The 22,780-nt window shown below is 46.6% G+C and overlaps 1 protein-coding gene across 2 annotated transcripts in view; it reads left to right on the plus strand.

The window, feature by feature from the left end:
• The window catches only part of TMCC1 (transmembrane and coiled-coil domain family 1), a 422,180-nt gene that overhangs the window by 275,378 nt on the left and 124,022 nt on the right, over positions 1 to 22,780 (plus strand). The window contains exon 1 of one of the 2 annotated variants that reach the window (XM_069206310.1): positions 16,349 to 17,286. The exons of the other annotated variant lie outside the window; for it this stretch is intronic. Coding sequence (XP_069062411.1) covers positions 17,248 to 17,286 — 39 coding nt within the window. The 5' untranslated portion in view covers positions 16,349 to 17,247. Of the gene's footprint in view, positions 1 to 16,348; positions 17,287 to 22,780 lie in introns of those variants that run through there. 2 annotated transcript variants of the gene reach the window in all.

Genomic DNA, 22,780 nt, shown 5'->3' on the forward strand with positions numbered 1-22,780 from the left:
TCCACGAGGGGCCAACTCAGCAGAGGCTTGGGGGCCACATCGCATTTATTGGGGGGGGGGGGGGTGCAGTCTGCACCACATCCAAAAGGTGGGGTGGGAAGTTCCAGAGAGGCGGCCACTCCTTTTAAGCTCTGACGGTCATAGGCACATCAACTGATGTTAAAAACGAACAGTGTTGATAAAGTCACCCCCCCCCCCAGTACACACACTCTTGGTCTGAGGCCTCAAAGGACCGTGCTCTGGAAATGTCATAATGCATTGATGCTTAGAAATAACGTGTTAGTCTGGTGGCTTCTAAGACACCGACCAGTGAAACGAGTGTATTTTTTTTTAAACCACGCACAGGTAACTATACTTTAAACAGTTATTCTTATCACGTGCTTGTTTTCCATTTAAAAGTTCCTTCTCGCCCACATTACCATCAGGCTTCATGAGAGCATCACGTCAAAGATACAAGTCCCAGGGTGCACTGCGTTCCAGACTCTTCATCTGCTTTCTCACACAGACCTGATTCTCTGCTCCCAGCCTCCTGGGTTTGTTCTGTCGGAGATTTTCTACGTGTTTTTCCACGTCTGCGCTTTCCGGTGGTCAGTTTCCACATTTATTTCTGGCGCTAGTCACGCGGCCTGCTCCGATTATTTTTCCACACGCTTTTCGCTTGCTGAGGTTTTGAGGGAAAATATTGTAGAGTGAAAATGGTCATTTGAAGCCGGTCTGCAGACGTAAAGGCTTTTAAGACCTGATGCAATAAATATGTACTCTCGGTCCGTTTAAAACAAGCGCTGGAAACGGCAAGGCATGTTGATAAATAACTTTTTGTGCGCATCAATATACCATTGATCCTGCAAAATTCCTGGCCGTTCTTGCCTCCCTCTTGGTCTGCGTAATAGCGAGCCAACTACATCATCTACATTGGCACATGTGCTTGACGACAATTCCAATGCAATGGGTCTCTCGTTTGCTAGAGTTAGAGCTATTATTGTTGTAAGTTCCTAACTGGACTTTTCTTGCCACATAATTTGAAAATGTAAAGTAAAACAGTTGACATAAGTGAGCCGATTCAAAGTGCCACGGCCGCCATGAGCGCAAAGGGGAGACCCAAAAAGAAAAAAGTTTGCTCGCAGTCAAAAATACCCCCAAAAGTGCAATTATCCATGTAACAGGGTCGATGGCCAAGGCAGTAACAAAACCGCCCCATGCTGGGACAAACGTAAAGCATTTACCAATGATGACAAAGGATTTTTGAAAGGCAAGCCCACAAACGAGTGAAAGTGATTCACTGTGAGGTGGGTGTGATTAAAAGCCTACATAGATACCAACACGTCGGAAAAGCGGCGCTTGCACGCTGCCGTGCTCGACCTACAAAGTGCATCACTAGTAAATTATGGTTCTATTTTATGGCACAGCTTTTGACCGGCAATACAGAATATGATGCCTGAAATCACTGCTTAGCCCCGCTATTCTACCCATTTCAGTGCCTGCTGTTGGTGCATATGCTACCATTGGGTGTCAGATGGTGGAACCGCGCTGCAAAGTCTGCTAAGCAACTTAGCGCAATCCAGTAAAAAAAAAAAAATCATAGGTTTGCATATGACCAGTATTTTAAGAAGCGCATACTGGCTGATGAAAGAGCAGACTCACACTTTCTTAGCACTGAGCACTGGTAGTGTTCTGGTGTGTATGCCCAGCAGAGGCGACACGCATACTTAAGTAATCAGGAAGAAGACAACAACATTGCATAGTATCGCAACATTTATATAGTGCTTACTACCCCTCTGTGGGGCGCTGAAGCGCTTGCCTCCACTGGCAATACTCTACACTCTCTGTAGAGAGTGGTTGTAAAGGTTTTGTCTTTGTTTTTGTGTAGGAAGCATTTCCATTGCATGTGTGTGAGGACTACTGAGGTGCTGCTATCTTGTTGTGGGACACAGCACTTAGCTGTAAGTAGCTCTCTATATTGGATTTCTTATGATCATAGTCCACTTGTCAGGTTAGTGCTCTGAGTTGTTCACGCTGACAGATGTTGTTTGAAGTTTATGGTCCTGGGCAGCATAAGTTGGAGGGAGAATGGTCCTGAGCGAGATCTGCTGCGATGGACTTGTTGCTGACATCACCCAGCAGCTAATTGACATTGTGAGATGTGAAGAAGCTGTCATGGTATGTAGTTTGTTGGGACCTGCAGTGGTGAACTAAACTAAAAATAACTTGGAGTCCTCCATTGGCCAGCAGCATTTGGCACATCTCTTCAGTTATTCTTTAATCATTCCTTGATTGTTTAGTGGGGGATGGTTGGTCTATTGATGTGGACTCTTACAGTACATAATGATCCACTTGACCAGTGGCAGTTTTGTCTAATGTGAATGTTAGTGCAAAATGTGTATGGGAATTATTATGAAACGTGTAAGAACTACCAGAGCTGCCAGATTGCTGAGTGTTATGGTATTAGTGCTAGTGTTGTCTAGAAGGGCTATATATGAATTGCAGGCCTCAAAGTCATAAAAATGTTGGGTAGACCTGTGGGTTGAGTAACTTGAACAGTCTATTCAACCTAAATGTAATGTACTTGACCCGTAAACGGGTATCAAAATGTGTGCTCTTAAGCAAATATTTCAGTTTACAGTCACCTTTTTAGGTCGAGCATTGCAGCGCCCAAGCGCTGCTTTTCCGACGTGTTGGTATGTATCTGGGCTTTTAACAACAACCACCTCACACCCATCACTACCACTCGTTTGTGGGCTTGCCCTTCAAAAAATCCTTTGACATTGGTAAATGGTTTACCTTTGTCCCTCCTTGGGGAGGTTTTGTTACCGCCTTGGCCATCGGCCCTGCTACATGGCTAATTGCACTTTTGCCGATTAGTTTTACTGCGAGTGAACTTTTTTTTCTTTGTATGTCTCTTCACGCTGATGCTCATGGCGGCCGTGGAACTGTGAATCGGCTCCCTTATGTGAAACTGTTTAACTTTTAATTATCAATTTATGTGGCAAGAAGTGTTGGGTTAGGAGTTTACAACGCTAATAGCTCTAACTCGAGCAGATGCGAGACCCACTGCATTGCCAATGCTTGTTCTTCATTCTCATGAGTGCACTTTCAAATAAGTGAGCTCAGCATTTCTGCTGTAAAAAAACAAAAAAAGTTTTGTTTGATCAAATAGACTAAACATTTGCTCCATGTGTAATAAGAATCCAGCCCACATACAAGGGACACATGATCCATGACTTACCTGTTAGTTTACAGATAGCAATGCCATCAGGGCAGAAGTGTTTCTCAGTTTGTGTAAACATTCACTTTTAATAAATATATTACTAAAGTATGATGTGGTAGCACACTGTCATTTGTAGAGTTAATTTCCAAGAAAGGGCCGCTGAGGTCCTTGGCCTTGAGCTATCTACTGTAGAGATCAAGTCCAATCTCCTAACGGAGGTGCATCAGCTAGGGGCTTCCACATCTGAGCCCCTTTTGCCATTTAACAAAGCCCTCACCAATGTCCTTTTGGGTGCTTGGTCCAAACCCAACAGAGGGGCTCTTGTGAACAGGACTATCGCACGCCGCAATCTGCCCGCACTGAACAACCCTAAATTCCTGTCCCAACACCCCACACCTGAGAGTCTCGTTATCCAGGCTTCCTCTTCCCCGGGCGCATTCCCTTCCGCACCCCCAGATAGGGAATCAAAAAGGCTGGAACAATTTGGGAAGAAAATGTTTTCTTCCTCCAGTCTGGCGCTGCGGTCTGTGAACACTGCATGATTTTGGGCCGCTATAGCCACTCTCGGTGGGATACGGTCACGCAAGTTCTGCGCAGATACTGGAGGAGGCCCGTGCTATCGTCTCCCAAGCTGTCAATGATGGGAGAGACGCGGCGAAGTTCACGATCCGATGTGGGCTAGACATGAATGGCTCTCTGGGCAGATTGGTTGGTACGACGGTGGCCTTGAGATGCCACACCTGGTTGCGTACTTCTGGTTTTTCACTCTGATCCAGTTGGCAGCAGGATTCGCCATCACCTGCCCCCCTAGGAATCCATCACTACGGACAGGTGGGTTTTGCAGATAGTTCGAAAGGGCTATTCCCTCCCTTTCGAATCTACCCCACCAGCCATGCCTCCCTCAATCCGCCAACTTCCGGAGGACCATTTGGCACTTCTCTGTCAGGAAGTCGCGGCTCTCTTGGCCAAGGGAGCCATAGAGAAGGTCCCGGTGCCAGAAGTAGGTCGTATTTGTTATTCCAGCTACTTTCTGTTGCCGAAAAAGGACAAGGGCTTACGTCCTATCCTAGACCTCCGGGACCTCAACTACTTCCTCAAGAAGGAGAAATTCAAAATGCTCACCCTGGCTCAGATCCTGTCTGCCTTAGACCCAGGAGACTGGATGGTAGCATTAGACTTGTGGGACGCTTATTTCCACATTCTATCCTGCTTGCCCACAGACGTTACCTACGATTCGTGGTAGGTCACGAGCACGGTCAGTTTGCAGTGCTTTCCTTCGGTCTTACCAGCACCCCTCGGGTGTTCACAAAAGTGATGGCGTGGTTGCAGCTCATCTGCGCAGGTTAGGGGTCTCAGTCTTTCCCTACCTCGACGACTGGCTGTTGAAGGCGGACTCACCTCAGAAAGTTATCTCACACATTCAGACTACGACGAACCTCCTGCACACTCTGGGGGTTCACTGTCCCCGTGCCGAAGTCACACCCAACTCCCTCTCAGACGCTCCCTTTCATCAGAGCTGTTCTGAACACAGTGTAGTTTTGGGCTTTTCCTCCCAAAAAGGGAGCCCAAAATATTCAGGCTATGATTCTGATCTTCCAGCCTCTGTCCTGGGGTTTGGTGAGACTGACTCTGAGGCTGCTGGGCCTCATGGCCTCCTGCATCCTGCTTGTGACACATGCCAGATGGCATATGTGGGCTCTGTAATGGGACTTGAACTTCCAGTGGGCACACCATCAGGGGAATCGCTCTGACATGGTCCAGATCCCGGAAGGGACTGCGAAAGACCTGCAGTGGTGGCTTTCGAATCCGCATTGGGTCCAAGGCAGATCCCTCTCCCTTCCCCAGCCAGATCGTTTCCATAGTGACAGATGCTTCGCTTCTGGGTTGGGGTGGCCACCTGGGAGAGGCGGAGATCAGAGGCCTCTGGGCTCCATATCAATCTTCTGGAGCTCCAGGCAATCAGGCTTGCGTGGAAAGTATTTCTTCCCTCTCTCAAAGGGAAAGTAGTGCAGGTGTCCACGGACAATACTACTGCCATGTGGTAATGCAACAAACAGGGTAGAGTAGGGTCCTGGACCCTTTGTCAGGAGGAACTGCACCTCTGGACATGGCTGGAACATCAGGGCATTACCCTGGTGGTTCAATATCTGGCGTGTTCTCTCAACGCCAGTCACGAATGGCGTCTTCATCGTGAGGTGGTTCAAGGTCTCTTTCAGCACTGGGTAGAGCCTTGGTTAGATCTGTTTGCCTCCGCAGAGAACGCGCAATGTCAGCTGATTTGCACGTTGTAGTTTCCAAGGTTGCACTAGCTCGAAGATGCTTTTCGTCTCAAGTGGAACTCCGGCCTCTTATTCGCCTTTCTGCCTATACCACTTCTGTCCAGAGTTCCCAAGAAGGTCAAGAACGATCGGGCCCAAGTAATCTTGGTGGCTCCGGACTGGGCACGGAGAGTATGGTATACAGAGCTATTGAGCATGGCCACCGATCCTCCACTCTGACTGCCTTTTCAAGCGAATATTTTGTTGCAGCAAGAGGGGACGGAGGACCCCACGAGATCCCAGCACTCACCACATCCTTACGGAGATAAAGACCAGCACTCCTGAGGGCCTGGTCAGTCCTCACACTCCCTTCTCTTACAAGGGGAGATGGAGGGGAAACACGACTCACTCTTAAGGCGCTTTCGTTCAGGGTGCTCCATTGTAATTTATAGTGCTCCCCAAGCGCTATAGCCGCAGGGCCAGGGGCAACACTAGTGACCCCTGGGAGAGCGCTGGGATGCTAGGGGCAGAGCAAACAAACAGCAGGCCGGCACATTAGGTAGCAAGGTCCAGGGGACAGTCCCTACAGCCACTCAACAATTAGTAGGTAGCAGACCAGTGCTGCAAAGCCTGCAGTCCCAATGGCGGTTTCTCTGAGTATCTTTCTTACTCCAGCAGCAACTGGCGCAGGTCCATGCAGTGTCCTAGCAGAACCAGAACAATCAGGGAGCAGCTGGTAGCAGGGCATCACACAAGAAAGCAATTGTGATGAGTCCTTTGTGCCAGCCAGTAAGCTGTCCATGTGCCCCAGCTCTTCTATTTTCCCACCTGTCCCAGGTTCCCCACAATGTCCCGTTTCCCAGAACCCTTATGATGTTTTCCAAGATCTCTCACTGTCCACACTTCCCAGGCTTGTCACAGTGCCCATACAAGTGACTCTGGCTTCTCACATTATCCGCATGTTCTGAGCTCCATACAACTTAAGCAAATTGACCATATGACCCTTGCTCCACACACTTTCTATATCTCATAAACTTTTCACAGTGGCTGTTCTTGTGCTGCACCTCTTTATGTTGTCCATATGCCTCAAGCACTCTAACTATTCAGGTGTTCTGTGCTTCTCAGATGCCCTGTCCATGTGCCCTAAAATAGCGTCCGGGTGCTCAGGCTTCTCCTATCCAGATCTCTTCCTCTTCCTACTTCTCGGTTGTGCACTTTTAAGTTGCTGATGACTCAACAAATGTGTTCCATATTCTCAGGTACTGTGTAGCACTGTATAGATGATCCTTAACATTAGAACATATTATGTCTGTGGGCCCTGCTCACAACTTTCAAACGTTCTGGCCCATGGAAGGTTCATGAGCACAGGCTGAATGTTTTTGTTAGCTAGGTTTTAAAACACACATTATGTCTCTATGGTCTCATCACAGTGCGGGAGCTGCCTCTCCATGGAGACTTAAGGATTAATCCATCTCTGCTTCAAGCACCTCCGGACTCTAGCAGGAAGAAGTCAGGCACAATGCATCACAAGGGAAAGCACAGTGGTAAGCAGGCATTGGCCAGCCAGCCGTACATACATGATTAATGCAAACATAGATATTTATTGGATAGAATTATTTTGTTAGAACTAAATGTAATATATGACAAACCCACACCTTAACATTCATATATACATACACACATAAATGCATTACACTTAGAAATGTGTACAGTGAATTGACCCCTATATATCTGCACCCATACGTACATTTATTATTTATATGGTCAGACATACCCATGTACAGACAATCATCTACACATATGTATCTATATACAATGACATAGTTATACCAGCAATGCATTAATGAATATATATATATATATATATATATATATATATATATATATATATATTCGATGGCATGTGTAGCTGCAGATACACATGCTTTGCACATCCCGCCATCTAGTGTTGGGCTCGGAGTGTTACAAGTTGTTTTTCTTAGAAGAAGTCTTTTCGAGTCACGAGATTGAGGGACTCCTCCCCTTTTGGCTCCATTGCGCATGGGCGTCGACTCCATCTTAGATTGTTTTTTTTCCGCCATCGGGTTCGGACGTGTTCCTTTTCGCTCCGCGTTTCGGTTCGGAAAGATAGTTAGAATCTCAGAAAAATCGTCGGTATTGTTTGCGTTCGGTATCGGGTTAGTTACAACAGATCGACACCGAATTTTGAAGAGCTCCGGTGGCCCTTCGGGGTTTTCGATCCCCCGTCGGGGCCTGGTCGGCCCGACCACACATCACTTCAAGGCTAATGGAACGGACCCCATTCCGCTTCTGCCCCAAATGTCACAATAAGTATCCTTATAAAGATCAACATCTGGTCTGTAACTTGTGTTTGTCTCCAGAACACAAAGAAGATACTTGTGAAGCCTGTCGATCGTTTCGGTCGAGGAAGACATTAAGAGACCGAAGAGCGAGAAGACTACAAATGGCGTCGGCGCCGACAGGACAAAAACACTTGGAGGAAGAAGAAGAAACCTTCTCCATCGAGGATTCGGACTCGGACGAGGTCGATCCCGAACAGACGCCGAAAACCGTGAGTAAGACGTCGACACTCAAAACTCACGGAAAGACCACTAAAGCCCAGGGGACGCCACCGCCAGCAGGCCATGGCTTAACCCGAAAAATAGGTGACCGATCATCGGCACCGAAAAAGGGCACGCATGTGTCGAAGACATCCGACTCCGGTCGAGATACCGGCACAGAGCAGACTCGACCCCGAGACAGCGGGTCAGAGCAAGTTCGGCACCGAGAGGGCGGCACCGAAACGATTCGGCACCGAGAGAGCATAACGCCAAAAATTTAAAAAGTGTCGTCTGAGCCTAAAAAGACAGCCGAAAAAGTTTCCATTCCGAAACATCCGGCATCAGAACCGAAAACAGGTTCCTACACAGAGGAACAGGGACTGTCCTCACAAATGCAAGGACATAGGTTCGGACAAGAACTAGAGTCAATGGAGCCAGACTACACTCAGAGAAGGCTCCACATCCAAAAGGACACAGGGACGATAAGTACTCTTCCCCCAATTAGGATGAAAAGAAGACTTGCCTTTCAAGAAAAAGACAAGCAGCCACAGGCAAAGGTGGCAAGACAAGTAAAACTGCCACCATCTCCACCACACTCAACGCACACATCACCGATAGCCACTCCACCACTGATGCAGTCCCCAACTCATACTGGAAAGAATCAGGATGATCCCGACGAATGGGATCTTTATGATGCGCCAGTATCAGATTACAGCCCAGACTGTTATCCAGCGAGACCGTCGCTACCTGAGGACAGTACAGCCTACACACAGGTGGTGTCAAGAGCAGCGGCGTTTCATAATGTCACCCTGCATGCAGAGCCTATTGAGGATGACTTTTTATTCAACACACTATCCTCCACACATAGCCAATACCAAAGTCTCCCTATGCTACCTGGAATGCTAAAACACTCCAAGCAGGTGTTTCAGGAGCCTGTGAAGGGCAGGGCTATAACTCCAGGGGTGGAGAAAAAATACAAGCCACCGCCAACAGACCCTGTATACATAACGCAGCAATTAACACCAGACTCTGTGGTAGTAGGGGCAGCTCGCAAGAGAGCGAACTCACACCTCGGGAGACGCACCACCTCCAGACACGGAGAGTCGCAAGTTCGACGCTGCGGGAAAAAGGGTTGCAGCACAAGCGGCCAACCAATGGCGCATTGCCAACTCACAGGCATTGCTGGCGAGATATGATAGGGCTCATTGGGACGAAATGCAACATTTCATTGAAAACTTACACAAAGAGTTCCAAAAAAGGGCACAACAGGTGGTGGAGGAAGGACAGAGCATTTCGAACAATCAAATACGCTCTGCAATGGATGCAGCGGATACAGCTGCTAGGACAGTAAATACAGCAGTGACCATAAGGAGACACGCATGGCTGCGTACATCAGGATTCAAGCCGGAAATACAACAAGCCGTGCTGAATATGCTATTTAACGGACAGCAGTTGTTTGGGCCGGAGGTGGACACTGCTATCAAAAAACTTAAAAAGGACACTGATACAGCCAAAGCCATGTGCGCACTCTACTCCCCACAAAGCAGAGGCACATTTAGTAAAACACAGTTTCGAGGGGGGTTTCGAGGACAAAGCACAGAACCCTCAACCTCACAAACCAGGCCCACTTATCTGAGCCAATATCAGCGGGGAAGTTTTTGGGGACAATATAGAGGGGGTCAATTCCCAAAGAGTAGAGGGAAGTTCCAAAGTCCCAAAACTCCTCAAAACAAGCAGTGACTTCCACGTCACAAATCCCCAACATATAACACCTGTGGGGGGGAGACTAACCAAGTTCTACAAACATTGGGAGGAAATAACAACAGACACTTGGGTCCTAGCAATTATCCAGCATGGTTATTGCATAGAATTTCTCAAATTCCCTCCAAATGTCCCACCGAAAACACACAATATGTCAAAACAACACATGGATCTTCTAGAACTAGAAATCCAAGCGTTGTTACAAAAAGATGCAATAGAACTGGTACCAATTCATCAGAGAGGAACAGGAGTTTACTTGGTGTACTTTCTCATACCCAAAAAGGACAAAACTCTAAGACCTATATTCGATCTCAGAACATTAAATACCTACATCAAATCAGATCACTTTCACATGGTGACATTACAGGATGTAATCCCATTGCTCAAACAACAAGACTACATGACAACACTAGACCTAAAGGATGCATACTTCCATATACCAATACATCCTTTACACAGAAAGTACTTAAGGTTTGTATTCCAAGGGGTACATTACCAATTCAAAGTGTTGCCATTTGGGATAACAACTGCGCCAAGAGTTTTTACAAAATGCCTGGCAGTAGTGGCTGCACATATCAGGAGGCAGCAAATACATGTGTTCCCGTACCTAGACGATTGGTTAATCAAAACCAACACGCAAGAACGGTGTTCACAACACACAAAGTATGTCATAGAAACCATCCACAAACTAGGTTTCTCACTCAACTACACAAAGTCACACCTTCAGCCGTGTCAAACACAGCAATACTTAGGAGCAACAATCAATACAACAAAAGGGATTGCCACTCCAACTCCACAAAGGGTACAGGCATTTCACAATCTAATACAGGCCATGTATCCAAAACAGAAGATACAAGTCAAGATGGTGATGAAACTACTAGGCATGATGTCCTCATGCATAGCCATTGTCCCAAACGCAAGGTTGCACATGCAGCCCTTACAACAGTGCCTAGCATCACAATGGTCACAGGCACAGGGTCAACTTCTAGATCTAGTGTTGATAGACCACCAAACATACACCTTGCTTCAATGGTGGAACAATATAAATTTAAACCAAGGGCGGCCTTTCCAAGACCCAGTGCCTTAATACGTAATAACCACAGATGCCTCCATGATAGGGTGGGGAGCACACCTCAATCAACACAGCATCCAAGGACAATGGGATACTCAGCAGAGACAGTTTCACATAAATCACTTAGAACTACTGGCAGTATTTCTAGCGCTGAAGGCATTTCAACCCATAATAAGCCACAAACACATTCTTGTCAAAACAGACAACATGACAACGATGTATTATCTGAACAAACAGGGAGGAACACACTCGACACAGTTGTGTCTCCTGGCACAGAGAATATGGCATTGGGCGATTCACAACCACATTCGCCTAATAGCATAGTTTATTCCAGGGATTCAGAATCAGTTAGCAGACAATCTCTCTCGGGATCACCAACAGATCCACGAATGGGAGATTCACCCCCAAATACTAAACACTTACTTCCAAAGATGGGGAACACCACAAATAGACCTATTTGCAACAAAAGAAAACGCAAAATGCCAACACTTCGCATCCAGGTACCCACAAGATCAATCTCAGGGCAATGCGTTATGGATGAGCTGGTCAGGGATATTTGCATATGCTTTTCCCCCCTCTCCCACTCCTTCCGTATCTAGTAAACAAATTGAGTCAAAACAAACTCAAACTCATACTAATAGCACCAACCTGGGCAAGACAACCTTGGTACACAACACTACTAGACCTCTCAGTAGTGCCTCATATCAGGCTTCCAAACAGACAAGATCTGTTAACTCAATACAAACAACAGATCAGGCATCCAAATCCAGCATCACTGAATCTAGCAATTTGGCTCCTGAAGTCTTAGAATTCGGACATCTAGACCTTACACAGGAATGTATGGAGGTTATAAAACAAGCAAGGAAACCAACCACAAGACATTGCTATGCAAATAAGTGGAAAAGATTTGTTTATTATTGCCATAATAATCAAATTCAACCATTACACGCATCTGCTAAAGACATCGTAAGCTACTTACTGCATTTACAAAAGTCAAAGCTAGCTTTTTCATCCATTAAAATACATCTTACCGCAATTTCTGCTTATCTACAAATTACGCACTCAACTTCATTATTTAGGATCCCAGTCATAAAAGCATTTATGGAGGGCCTAAAGAGAATTATTCCACCAAGAACGCCACCAGTTCCTTCGTGGAACCTTAACATTGTCTTAACACGACTCATGGGTCCACCTTTTGAACCCATGCACTCATGTGAGATACAATATTTAACATGGAAAGTAGCGTTTCTCATTGCCATCACATCTCTAAGAAGAGTAAGTGAAATATAGGCATTTACTATACAACAACCTTTTATTCAGATACACAAGCATAAAGTAGTTTTACGAACTAACCCAAAGTTCTTACCAAAAGTCATATCACCGTTTCACTTGAATCAAACAGTAGAACTACCAGTGTTCTTTCCAGAACCAGATTCTGTAGCTGAAAGAGCACTACATACATTAGACATCAAGAGAGCTTTAATGTACTACATTGATAGAACAAAACAAATACGAAAAAAAAAAACAACTGTTTGTTGCTTTTCAAAAACCTCATACGGGGAATCCAATATCCAAACAAGGCATTGCCGATGGATAGTTAAATGTATTCAAACCTGTTATCAAAAAGCAAAAAGAGAACTGCCTATAACATCAAAGGCACATTCAACTAGGAAGAAAGGTGCTACTATGGCCTTTCTAGGAAACATTCCAATGACTGAAATATGTAAGGCAGCCACATGGTCTACGCCTCATACATTAACCAAACATTACTGCGTGGATGTGTTAACAACACAACAAGCCACAGTAGGGCAAGCAGTACTACGAACTTTATTTCAAACAACTTCAACTCCTACAGGCTGAGCCACCGCTTTTGGGGAGATAACTGCTTAATAGCCTATGCAAAGCATGTGTATCTGCAGCTACACATGCCATTGAACGGAAAATGTCACTTACCCAATGTACATCTGTTCGTGGCATGAGACGCTGCAGATTCACATGCGCCCACTCACCTCCCCGGGAGCCTGTAGCCGTTTCGAAGTTGATCTTGAACATTTGTAAATTTGTAAATATATCACTTTAAACCACATTATGTACATACATATTTACTCCATTGCATGGGCACTATTACTATAATACACAACTCCTACCTCACCCTCTGCGAGGAAAACAATCTAAGATGGAGTCGAAGCCCATGCGCAATGAAGCCGAAAGGGGAGGAGTCCCTCGATCTCGTGACTCGAAAAGACTTCTTCGAAGAAAAACAACTTGTAACACTCCGAGCCCAACACTAGATGGCGGGATGTGCAAAGCATGTGAATCTGCAGCGTCTCATGCCACAAACAGATGTACACTGGGTAAGTGACATTTTCCATATCTACTACTGGCAGTCGCCAGTAGGTAGTTATGGTTAGGACCACATTTCCATTTAAAAAGCATTTTGTTTTTGACTGGCCTAAACCTTTTGCACCATTTGACGAATGTTCACAGAATTTTCCAAAAGGAGTGTGCTGGTGATTCTTGTTGCACATGGAAAGCTTTGGGGTGATCCCTCAAGTGGGGACAGAAAAAAAGGGGCGGGTGTAAAAAAAAAAAAAAAAAAAAAAAAAAAAAAGAAAAAAAAAGAAAAAAAAGTTTCCCATGTTAATTCCCATAGGAGTTCGCTTTGAACACGACTAGAGCGTGAACCGATGGACGGAATTACCCCAAATTTGGCAGAAAAATAGACTTTTGTTATTTGGTGTAAATCTGTTCAGTAGTTTAAGAGAAATTAAAGGAAAAACAAATTTGTATATCTAAGGCTGCAGTCTTCCTTGCCCCACCAACCCTCCCCACACCAATCTAACCCCCCCCACGAGGAAACCAGTAGTGACCCTGGGGCTTTCCACCCTCCAAGCCCCCCTGGGGTTGGTGCCTATGTCCTGGGGTGCCCATGGCTGTTTGCTGTGAAATGGCAAGAGCTTTGGCAGGTTTTCTAGTTCCTCTAAGTTCAACTTGGTCCAAGGTTGATATGTAGTTAAGGGCAAGATGATTTTATTTGGGGCGAATGCAGCTTGTTAGAGCTGTGTATTAGTTTTTTAAACTGGTGCTTTATTCATTTGGTACATAACAGAAAACAGATGTTGCTGTACTAGCTTTACATTATGTGGGTCTGTTTTACAATCTGAGGTGTGTCACTGACAGAACCTCACTGTCTATTTTAAAACCTTGCTTGGTGTGTGAAATCTGTAAGAAACTCTTACCGGGTAGGTCATTGTTGCAGCCTTAGGTGGTGAGGTCCCTTTTAATGCTTCAAATCATGTGCAATAATGGGGTGATGGGGGAATATGGGTGTAGGTACAGGGTGATGGAGGGAGCTGTGCTATGCTCACTCAGCTAACAGGATGAGAGCCATGCTGCAGCTTTCCTGCTTCTAAGGTGAGAAGAAGCACTCTGCTTTAGCCACAAGGTAGTGCCACACGGTGGATACTTTAACTTTACTCCCTGGGAGGAAGGAAAGCACTGCTAAACCCACACTTCTCACAGTGTTAAAGGGAGAATCTTGCTTTCTTCACACTGCTCAAAGTGTGCGGGGGAACCTATCTGTGCCCATGGTTTACCAGATGTGAAAGTAGAATACTGTGGTGTTCACTTTGTTCCCTTGGAATTAATGGCGCGTACAGAGGTACTCAGAGACCAGTGTGCGTGGGAAACTGCACTACCACACGATAATCGTGCGAGCTTTACTATACTCACATTGATTTAAAAGGGTGAGTGATGCTGTTGACACAGCCATGAGGGAGAGAAAGACCTGCTTTATTTACCCTCACACCCCAACATGAGTGGAGTGTCATTCTTTGTCCACGCTGTTCCCAGAGTAGGGGAAGAGACATTCCACTGCCACATTTGTTTGAAAGGATTTGACTCACTGTGGCCCTTGTGGGCACTGTCTTTGGGGAGAACGCTGATGTTCCCTCTCTGCTCCAATTACAGAGGATAATCTTGTTGTGACCCCTGGTTGAGGAAAGAGCCTCCTCAACACTGCACACAGGGTGATGTTTCTGGCCCCCCTGTGAGCTAAGGACTCTACAGCTTACAAAGTGCCTTCATTTGTGTGGAGAATCCTATAGTGCCCACACTTGAATTTAGGACGTGAGGTACCTGTGCTGTGTCCACACAAGGTGAAAAGAAATCGTATGGTATGTTCATGCGGAAGTTGTGACCCATTTACAGTGCTTGTGTGCCTGCAGAGTGAAGTGAGAGTTTGATGCACTGCACTAAACCCATAGAGAGGAGAGTTATTGATTATCTATTGAGGGAAGAGAGCCCTGCTTGGGCACACGCCACTCTGAGATGTGTGGATGTCTGCTGTGCCCTCCTGCCACCCAAGGTGGAAGAGAATGCTATTTTTGTGTCCGCACTGCTGCCAAGAGTGATGTGAGAGTCCTGATATATCTGCACCCCTCAATGGAGAGAGCAGACTGTCCCCCTGCCGCCCAAGGTGCAAGGAGGTCCGGTCCATGCACATCACTGCCAAGAGTGAGGCACGAACCCTGATGCACTTAGCGCCCCACGCAGAAGAACTCTTGTGTGTCCACATAATCCAGGGAGAACCCAGCTGAGCACAAACCGTCCTGAGTTACAGTGGGGGCTCAAGCCAGCCCACCCAGTGTGACAGGAGGGACCTGCGAGCTCAGACTCACTTTTGAAACCAACTGAAGGTCTGGCCTAAAGCTGGAAGAAATCGGCTTCTGCTAGACCTCATTCATATGTTCAAATATAAATATTATTTCAGTAATACCACCCATCTTAATAGTGTTGTGATGTATCTTTGTGTCTAACCATTCCCTTACAAAATCTGTGTTCTCGGGGTTTTATTACTCGGTGTACCATTTCTTCTTTACATGCTTGTCTATCAGTAAATACATTGATTGGAGAGCCCTTATGTTCCCCGGGTGGCTGCTGCACACTCGCCACCGCGTCACTTCCTGCACCTTATTTCACCTTAAGAAGCTAATAGTGGAGTGAGAGAGAGGTGAGTGGGAGGAGCCCGGTAATGAGCCGTGCTCACTGGAGCAAAGTGGTGCTGGGGGGGGGAGCCCGACGGTAAGCCACGCCCAGTCTTGAATGGGCTGCTAATGGCAGGTGGAGCCGGGCAGGAAGCCACGCCCTCTGGAGAAGGGCTTAGACCGTAAGGGCGGGCCCGACTGTAAGCCACGCCCCCCGGAGATAGGGTTGATGAGAGGTGACGCCCGACAGTAGGCCACGCCCTCGAGGACGAGGTGATGGTGGGGGGGAGGAGCACCGCTGCGCCTATCCTCCCACTGGAGCAGACAGAGGCGCTAGGAGGAGGAGCCTGCTTCCATTTTACAGCCACTGGAGGTGGGTCAGGTCTGCTCGAAATCTAAAGTTTTTTTTGTCAACCCTCGGCAGTATTTCCCATGTGAACAGTAAGGGGGAGGAGAGTTGTGTTGGGCACAAAGATTTGCAAAGTAGGCGGGGCCAGGACGCCCCTGTCGGGTGGTGGGAGGGAGCCAGCGTGGAGGGCATGGATCCTTCGCACTGGAGTGGTGAGAGGGGCTGAGCACGCGTGGCGAGCTGTTTCCGGCCGCCTTGGACCCGGACTCTGCGCCTCACTCCCTTCCCTCTACATGCCCGTGCCTCTCACCTTTCAGGTCCGCCGCTCCTCGAGACCCCGACCCTCCATGCCCCCTATGCCAGGTCTGCTGCTTCCTGCCAATCTGATCCTCCCGGGTCCATGTCTCGGGTCTGCCGCCCCCGGAGACCTCGGTCCTCCCCGCCTCCATGCCCATCTGCCCGGTCTGCTGCTTTCTAGGACATCGCCTCCCCCTTGGGTATTCGGCCTCTCATTGTACCCCTGACAGCCTCCTCTCCCCTTACCTGTGCCCCCGCCCATTCATTATGCACCTGACCCTGTGCCAGGTCTGCAGCTCACTGCAAGCCGCCTTTCTCCGAAGCCCCCTGTCCATTTCTTCTTTCCAAGCCTCCATGCTCCGACTTTAAGCGCCCAGTGGCGATACTCCAGCACGATCTCCCAAGTCAGTGACCGCTAAGACATTGACCCCGCGCATCAGTGGTTTCTGCCAGACTTCCCTTTATATGCCCAGCCACATTGTCTCTTACCCACCCCGTGCCCTTGCCAGCCTCTCCGCCCTTGGTGCCAAGCGCCCCTACCAAACCAGCCACCCGTGGGTGTCAGGTCTGTAGCTCCTCGAACCCAGCCCACACCGCCCTGCCCTCCTCCCTCCCGCGCCAGAACAATGGAGTGACCGAGTGCTTGGGACATTGAGATGTGCTGCTGCACCGTGCCTGCTGGTGCTGCCCCTCCCGTGGGTGCCCCTCTGCCCTGGCAGTGCCCTTGCGGATCGCTTCTGCTGAACCCAGGAGGTCACCATGGTCCAGCGCTTCAGTCTCCGGAGGCAGCTGTCTAAGGTGGGTCTTGTCCCTTTCCGGCGTAGCCGGACCGGCCCGGCCCCGCCCATCCTTGGTGTCTGCAGGCGGCTGCAGGGGGTGGCAGGGAGCGGCAGGCTTCCTTCCGTCCCCTTTGTTCTCTTTAAGTGACACATTTCAGGCTCACAGACAGAAGGCTGTCGGGATCTGTGAAGACGGCACCTTATCTCACGCGGCTCCAAAATTAGGGTACCTTCTTGAGGCTGTGGCCCTGCCCGGGGGGTGGGGGAATTGGTGGGGGCGGGTTGTGAGTCTTGTGCCTTAAGAAAGCCTGTCCACTCCTGCCTGACGGGACGCTTGTCCCACGAGGGAACCACAATATTAGAAGGACACTGCGACTTGGAAATGAGGAAGCCTGGGGCTTGAAATAGAAGAATCGCATCCTCTAAAATGTTTAAATTGATGTATTCAGATGATATGTGCAGCTTTGATGTAAAGTGTTGTTCGCTGCTGCTCAGTGACACCAAGGAAGGACTGCGTTTTATTGCTCACTGGTGCTGTGGTGAAGCTCGAACAGCTGATAAAAGTGCTAGTTGTATCCTAGTGCTCTCCAGAAAAGCGCACAGTTATACAGGAGTGTTTTCTACGTACAACATCTGCACCTAATATGTCCTGGTAAAACCCTTTTTAGACCACGGGACCTTCTTCCGCCCACCCGCTCCCCTACTTCCAGTAGCCACTGTGACACATTCGGACATAACTCACTATCACCTGACAGGTACCCAGTTGCACGAGGCCAAGGCAGATGCACCTTCACTTCAGTAATTCCATATAATCCAAGCTTATATCCCGCCATCTCTTGGTAAATGCATTGAATTAATCCTAAATACTTTTGGCAAAATTGCCAAGTTCTGCTCCAGTATCCTAATAAATGTCTACTTGCAACTCATTATTTACTGGTGGAAGAGTGTTAAAATTCACTATGTTTGGTAACAATGGCCATTTGTTTCTCAGTATGTATTTATTAAAATGCTCTGCACAAAGCTTATACAGCCATTCACTGGTAGCTAGTTAAGCGCAGAGCCTGCTCTTGACTTCGTAAGGTATATTGTTTGCTTATTTCTGTATTATAAAGCGTAATGTGATCTCCAGGCCACTTCACAGCATGGTAGCACTTTCAAATGTTAGTGACCTGTCATGATATTCCAGTTCAGTCTGGAAGTCATCGACCAGTCGTTTGTGACAAATAGAATGATTGGGTTGTTCACTGGGTGGTAAGTGTGAAATGTAGGATTGGGTTGTTTACTGGGTGGTTGGGGTAAGTGTGAAATTTCGGGTCTTTTAGTGTGGTCAGGCTACCCAGTGGATCATGCTTTGGGCCTGATTTAGAAATCGGCGGGCGGGTTGTCCCATCTGCCGGAATCTAAATCCCATAGGATAGAATGGGTTCTAGATTTCGGTGGAAGGGATTTCCGTCATTGTTGTGGCTGAGTAATCCATCCACTGAGTTCTAAATCAGACCTTCAATCTGGCATTGCTAGGTGGTGTTTTTGCAGTTAGTCTGTACAAGATTGTAGATTGGATCTGCATCTTTCCTTGGGTTCTGCCAAACTGGTTATGGGCCATCTTCAGGTATATTAATATTCGTACTGTGGTTGGGGGGCGATGATGGGATTGCGAGAGAGATAATATTGAGATGGGCCTTATGACTTCCAAGTGAATTTTAGGTGTTTATTTTTATTTTTATTTTTTTAGACTGTCAACGCAGTCTGAGCAGGCCTTGTTGTTTATTAAAGAGCGGAGTGTTTGGTTGTGCTTTCATGGTCGCATTAAGCGTTTTTCAAGCACTGATCGTAGGAACTAGTACAAGTGTTTCACTAGCTGCATTTTGATAGGCAGATCATGTATTGGTTGCAAGTGACAATTTGACTGTATAGGACAATTAAATATATAAATTATCTTTCACTGTGCACTTAGTTAGCAAGTAGCGAATAGGAGCAAGTTAGCAAATCACTCATGAATTCTTCCGTATAGTCTGCTAAAAAATAGCAAATTACTTTAAATTCCTCAGTATTTTTGAGACCTCAGTAATTCTAGTTAGGGTTGCAAAGTTCCACCTCAGTGTCCCAACATTCACATGTCCAGTAATAATAGGCCCAGTTATGCCTCAGTCGCTTACAAAGTTATACCTCTGTATCTCCAGGTACACGTGACACTTAAGTATTGTAGGGCGAATCGGCCCAGTGAAACCTCAGTACCGTATCCAAACACAATATCTTCACACACCCACACCTGTTAGGTCTCCATATCTCCTAGTACATGCCTGCTCATATATTCCCAAGGACACATGCTTGTACTTATACATTCAAGCGTGTATATTGGCAGTAATTACTTTGAAACAATTCATAATAAATTGCAGATCATGGCCGAACTAGTCTTTCCTTATAGAAGAAAGTTAGTCTGGGCCAATAAAAGATGACTAGGCACCATCTTCCAAACTGCAAAGCGATTTAGTAGCAATAACTTCACATCATGTTAAGTATTTCAGGTCTCTTAAATTTGCAACCCACCACACCAGCATGTTCAGCAATGGAAAGCAAAAGAAATATAAATCAGAGGAAAGGCTGGGCAAAGGAAATAGACAATAATGTGATGGAAGGCGTAGGTGAAGGTATCTAGAATAGACCACTGAAGGTACTCGTTGGAACCACCTAGCATAACCCCATCAGAAACGGCCCAGTGTCCCACTTCACCTGCAACAGTGGGCTACGATTGAACAGAGAGAGCCATTCAAACTGGTAAACCTAGTCCTCAGGTGAAGACATTGCGTTCAGCCCCAACACTGCCCAGAAATGATCTGGCCACTTAAATCAGAGGGAAGATGCCCACTTACTTTTAAGGTTTCTTGGTACTTATAAACTAGTTTAATTCTTTATCACCAGGTGCAAATACCTAACTGTATATGTATGTGCCTTGATTACTATGCCCGTCACACAAATGCATATAATGGGTACACTCTCCTCTTAACGTCTTGGCGGAAATTACTTGATATGTTGCTGGTTACAAATAGTTAATATCAATCTAACGTCCTTTTAGAAACGAATAATTAAACCACCAAGGTTTAGAAAAATGTCTTTCCTAATCTTAGTAAACCTGATAACCTTATTTATCTCAGTGCCTTTTTGTAAAACACCCTGATAACACTCAACATCCTGTGGTAAAAAGCAATTGTACGTGTAAAAATATGTAGAATTTAAAAAGTAGTTAAAACAATTTTGTCTGACATTCTTATTGTACATGGGCATACATTAACTCTTAACCTCACCTATCCCCGATACCCTTATTTGCCAACTGTTTGCTACTCTTCTTGTGTCTTCTAATACCATTCACCTTCTCCTTTCCGTTACTGCAACTTTAACTCTGCCCTTAAACCTAATCTTAAAACCATCCCATACCCATTGCGGAAAAACATCACTTAATCCAACCCTAACCATAGGACTATCACTTACACCATTAACTCTCACCATAAAGCAGCCCTTGAACTCAATGTAACCCAATCCCTTACCCCTCACAATTTTTTTCCCTACCCCATACACTTTGACTGATTCATCCTTCACGCAACACTGTGCTGTAACCCTAACCATACCTAAACTACTATTAATCCCTTACACCTACCCATATCCAAAGCTCCTCGAGTGTTTACACATTTTAGTACATTGCACTTTTGTGTAGTTTGTATTTTTACACCACTTCTTTTAGCTCCAGTTTCTGTCACTCTATATTTTACATTATATATAACATTTTACTTGAAACCCTAGTAAAGCACCATGTTAAACCACAGCACTCCCCAGTAAGTAGTCATGCTCTAATGGATACTATTCATCTATAGATTTAATAGATTCGAAATCTACCAGTGGAAGGTTGGAGTCCTGCTCTTTTTGTTTTAACATGGAGTCTTGATGCCAAGGGTGGCAATGGTGTCGTGACGTGCAGTGGTGTGGACTGCAATAACCGGCCGTAAGAATACCCCTTTACCAGAGGACCATCTCGCCCTTCCCCTTTGGTTTCCCACTGCTGGTACTTAGAAACCTGTGCCGAACAATGCCCGCCCTTCGCTTTCAGTGGTGACACAAGTGTGAGTTCTTTTTGTTGTCTTTGTTCTTGTTTTCCCATTGGTTTTCCACTAGGAGCAAACGCGTTCTCCTTTTAGGCCTCTTATCTTCACTCTCATTCGCCCGCTTCTGGTTTCTTGTCATGTGAGGCCTTCACATCCTCACCTTGTGTATGACCCTCCCCGAGAGCATGGCCACAGTACCAGCTCGCATTTTGGGGGTGCTCCTTGAGAGTGCTTGTGTTTGGGAGCTGGCTTCCATGCGCTGCCTCCACCCCGTCTGTGGCGTTGCTTGGCTACATCCATTTTGCCACCACGCGCCGGCCTTCCATTGTCCGCCTATCACTTCGCATCTTCGACCTCCCCCCCGCCAGCAATAAAAAGAAAAGCGCTGTGATTTTGTACACCATAGCTAACACATGGACAAAGCCAATAGTTGTAGTAGACTAGACATATTGGCTTTGCCGGTGCTTTTTTTTTTTTTTTTAAGCCATGCCGCGTGAGTCGCAGTTAATGTAAAAAGATCGTGTCAGAGACTGACATCAATGAGCGCTGTTCGGTGTGCTTGATCAGGATATTGATGGCGTTTCTTGAAGGGGGTAGAGATTCTTCTTTGAAGCCTACCTCTGTGAGCAATACTTCGTCCTCACTCCGCGTGTGCACACTAATGTGTCCCTGTGAGCAGGCGGCTGTTGTGTTGCGTGTCCTTGCAGTTGGTGCATGTTTATTTGCATGAGCTCTCCTATGTTTGAGAAGGCGCCCCTGCGGGAGGTGTGCTTTATTGAATAAGCATGAATCCGCGGCCCGAGGCTGAGAAAGAGAATGTAAGTCTCTTTAAAGGCACCTTACAGAAAGCCAGTGGAAATCGCTCTGTGTGTGTTTAGTTGAAAACATCGCATACGCAGTTTAACTGTGGCAAGAACCCTTTGCAGTACATTAGGACACTATACTCGGCTCTTCGTAATTAATGCTGTCTGCTTCGGAGATTACTTGTAGTGCAGAAGTCTGCCATAAAACTAGAACAAACAGGGCAGAGCCTTCTGCAGTCTCGGAGGCCTGCCCCTTGAGCGAGCCTGGCATAATCCCAGTCTTTCTGCTGGCACTATCTTCGAGAGGAAGTGTGAACTCTCCCCTTTCAAAGGGGTACTTCTCTTGCGTTGTAACTCTCTCTTGGCACTTTGTCTTTTTATCGCCCTCTCAGGCTCTCTCTTCCATTGTCGTGTCTCTCACTTCCCATTTTGTGATTATAAATGTCTCTGATTGATAAGTGAATACTAACGTTACCTCCCTCTGATCACCGAAAGGCTTCCCCAGTGCCCCCATTGCTCATCGTTTCCTATCTTTTTGGTGTAAATATAAGTTGCTCTGTCGGTGGGTCTGTACTTTATAAGTGCCCATAGGCGCCTGCCTGCAAACAGTAATGAC

This window comes from Pleurodeles waltl, chromosome 9 (assembly GCF_031143425.1).
Source record: "Pleurodeles waltl isolate 20211129_DDA chromosome 9, aPleWal1.hap1.20221129, whole genome shotgun sequence".
Classification (NCBI taxonomy): domain Eukaryota; kingdom Metazoa; phylum Chordata; class Amphibia; order Caudata; family Salamandridae; genus Pleurodeles; species Pleurodeles waltl.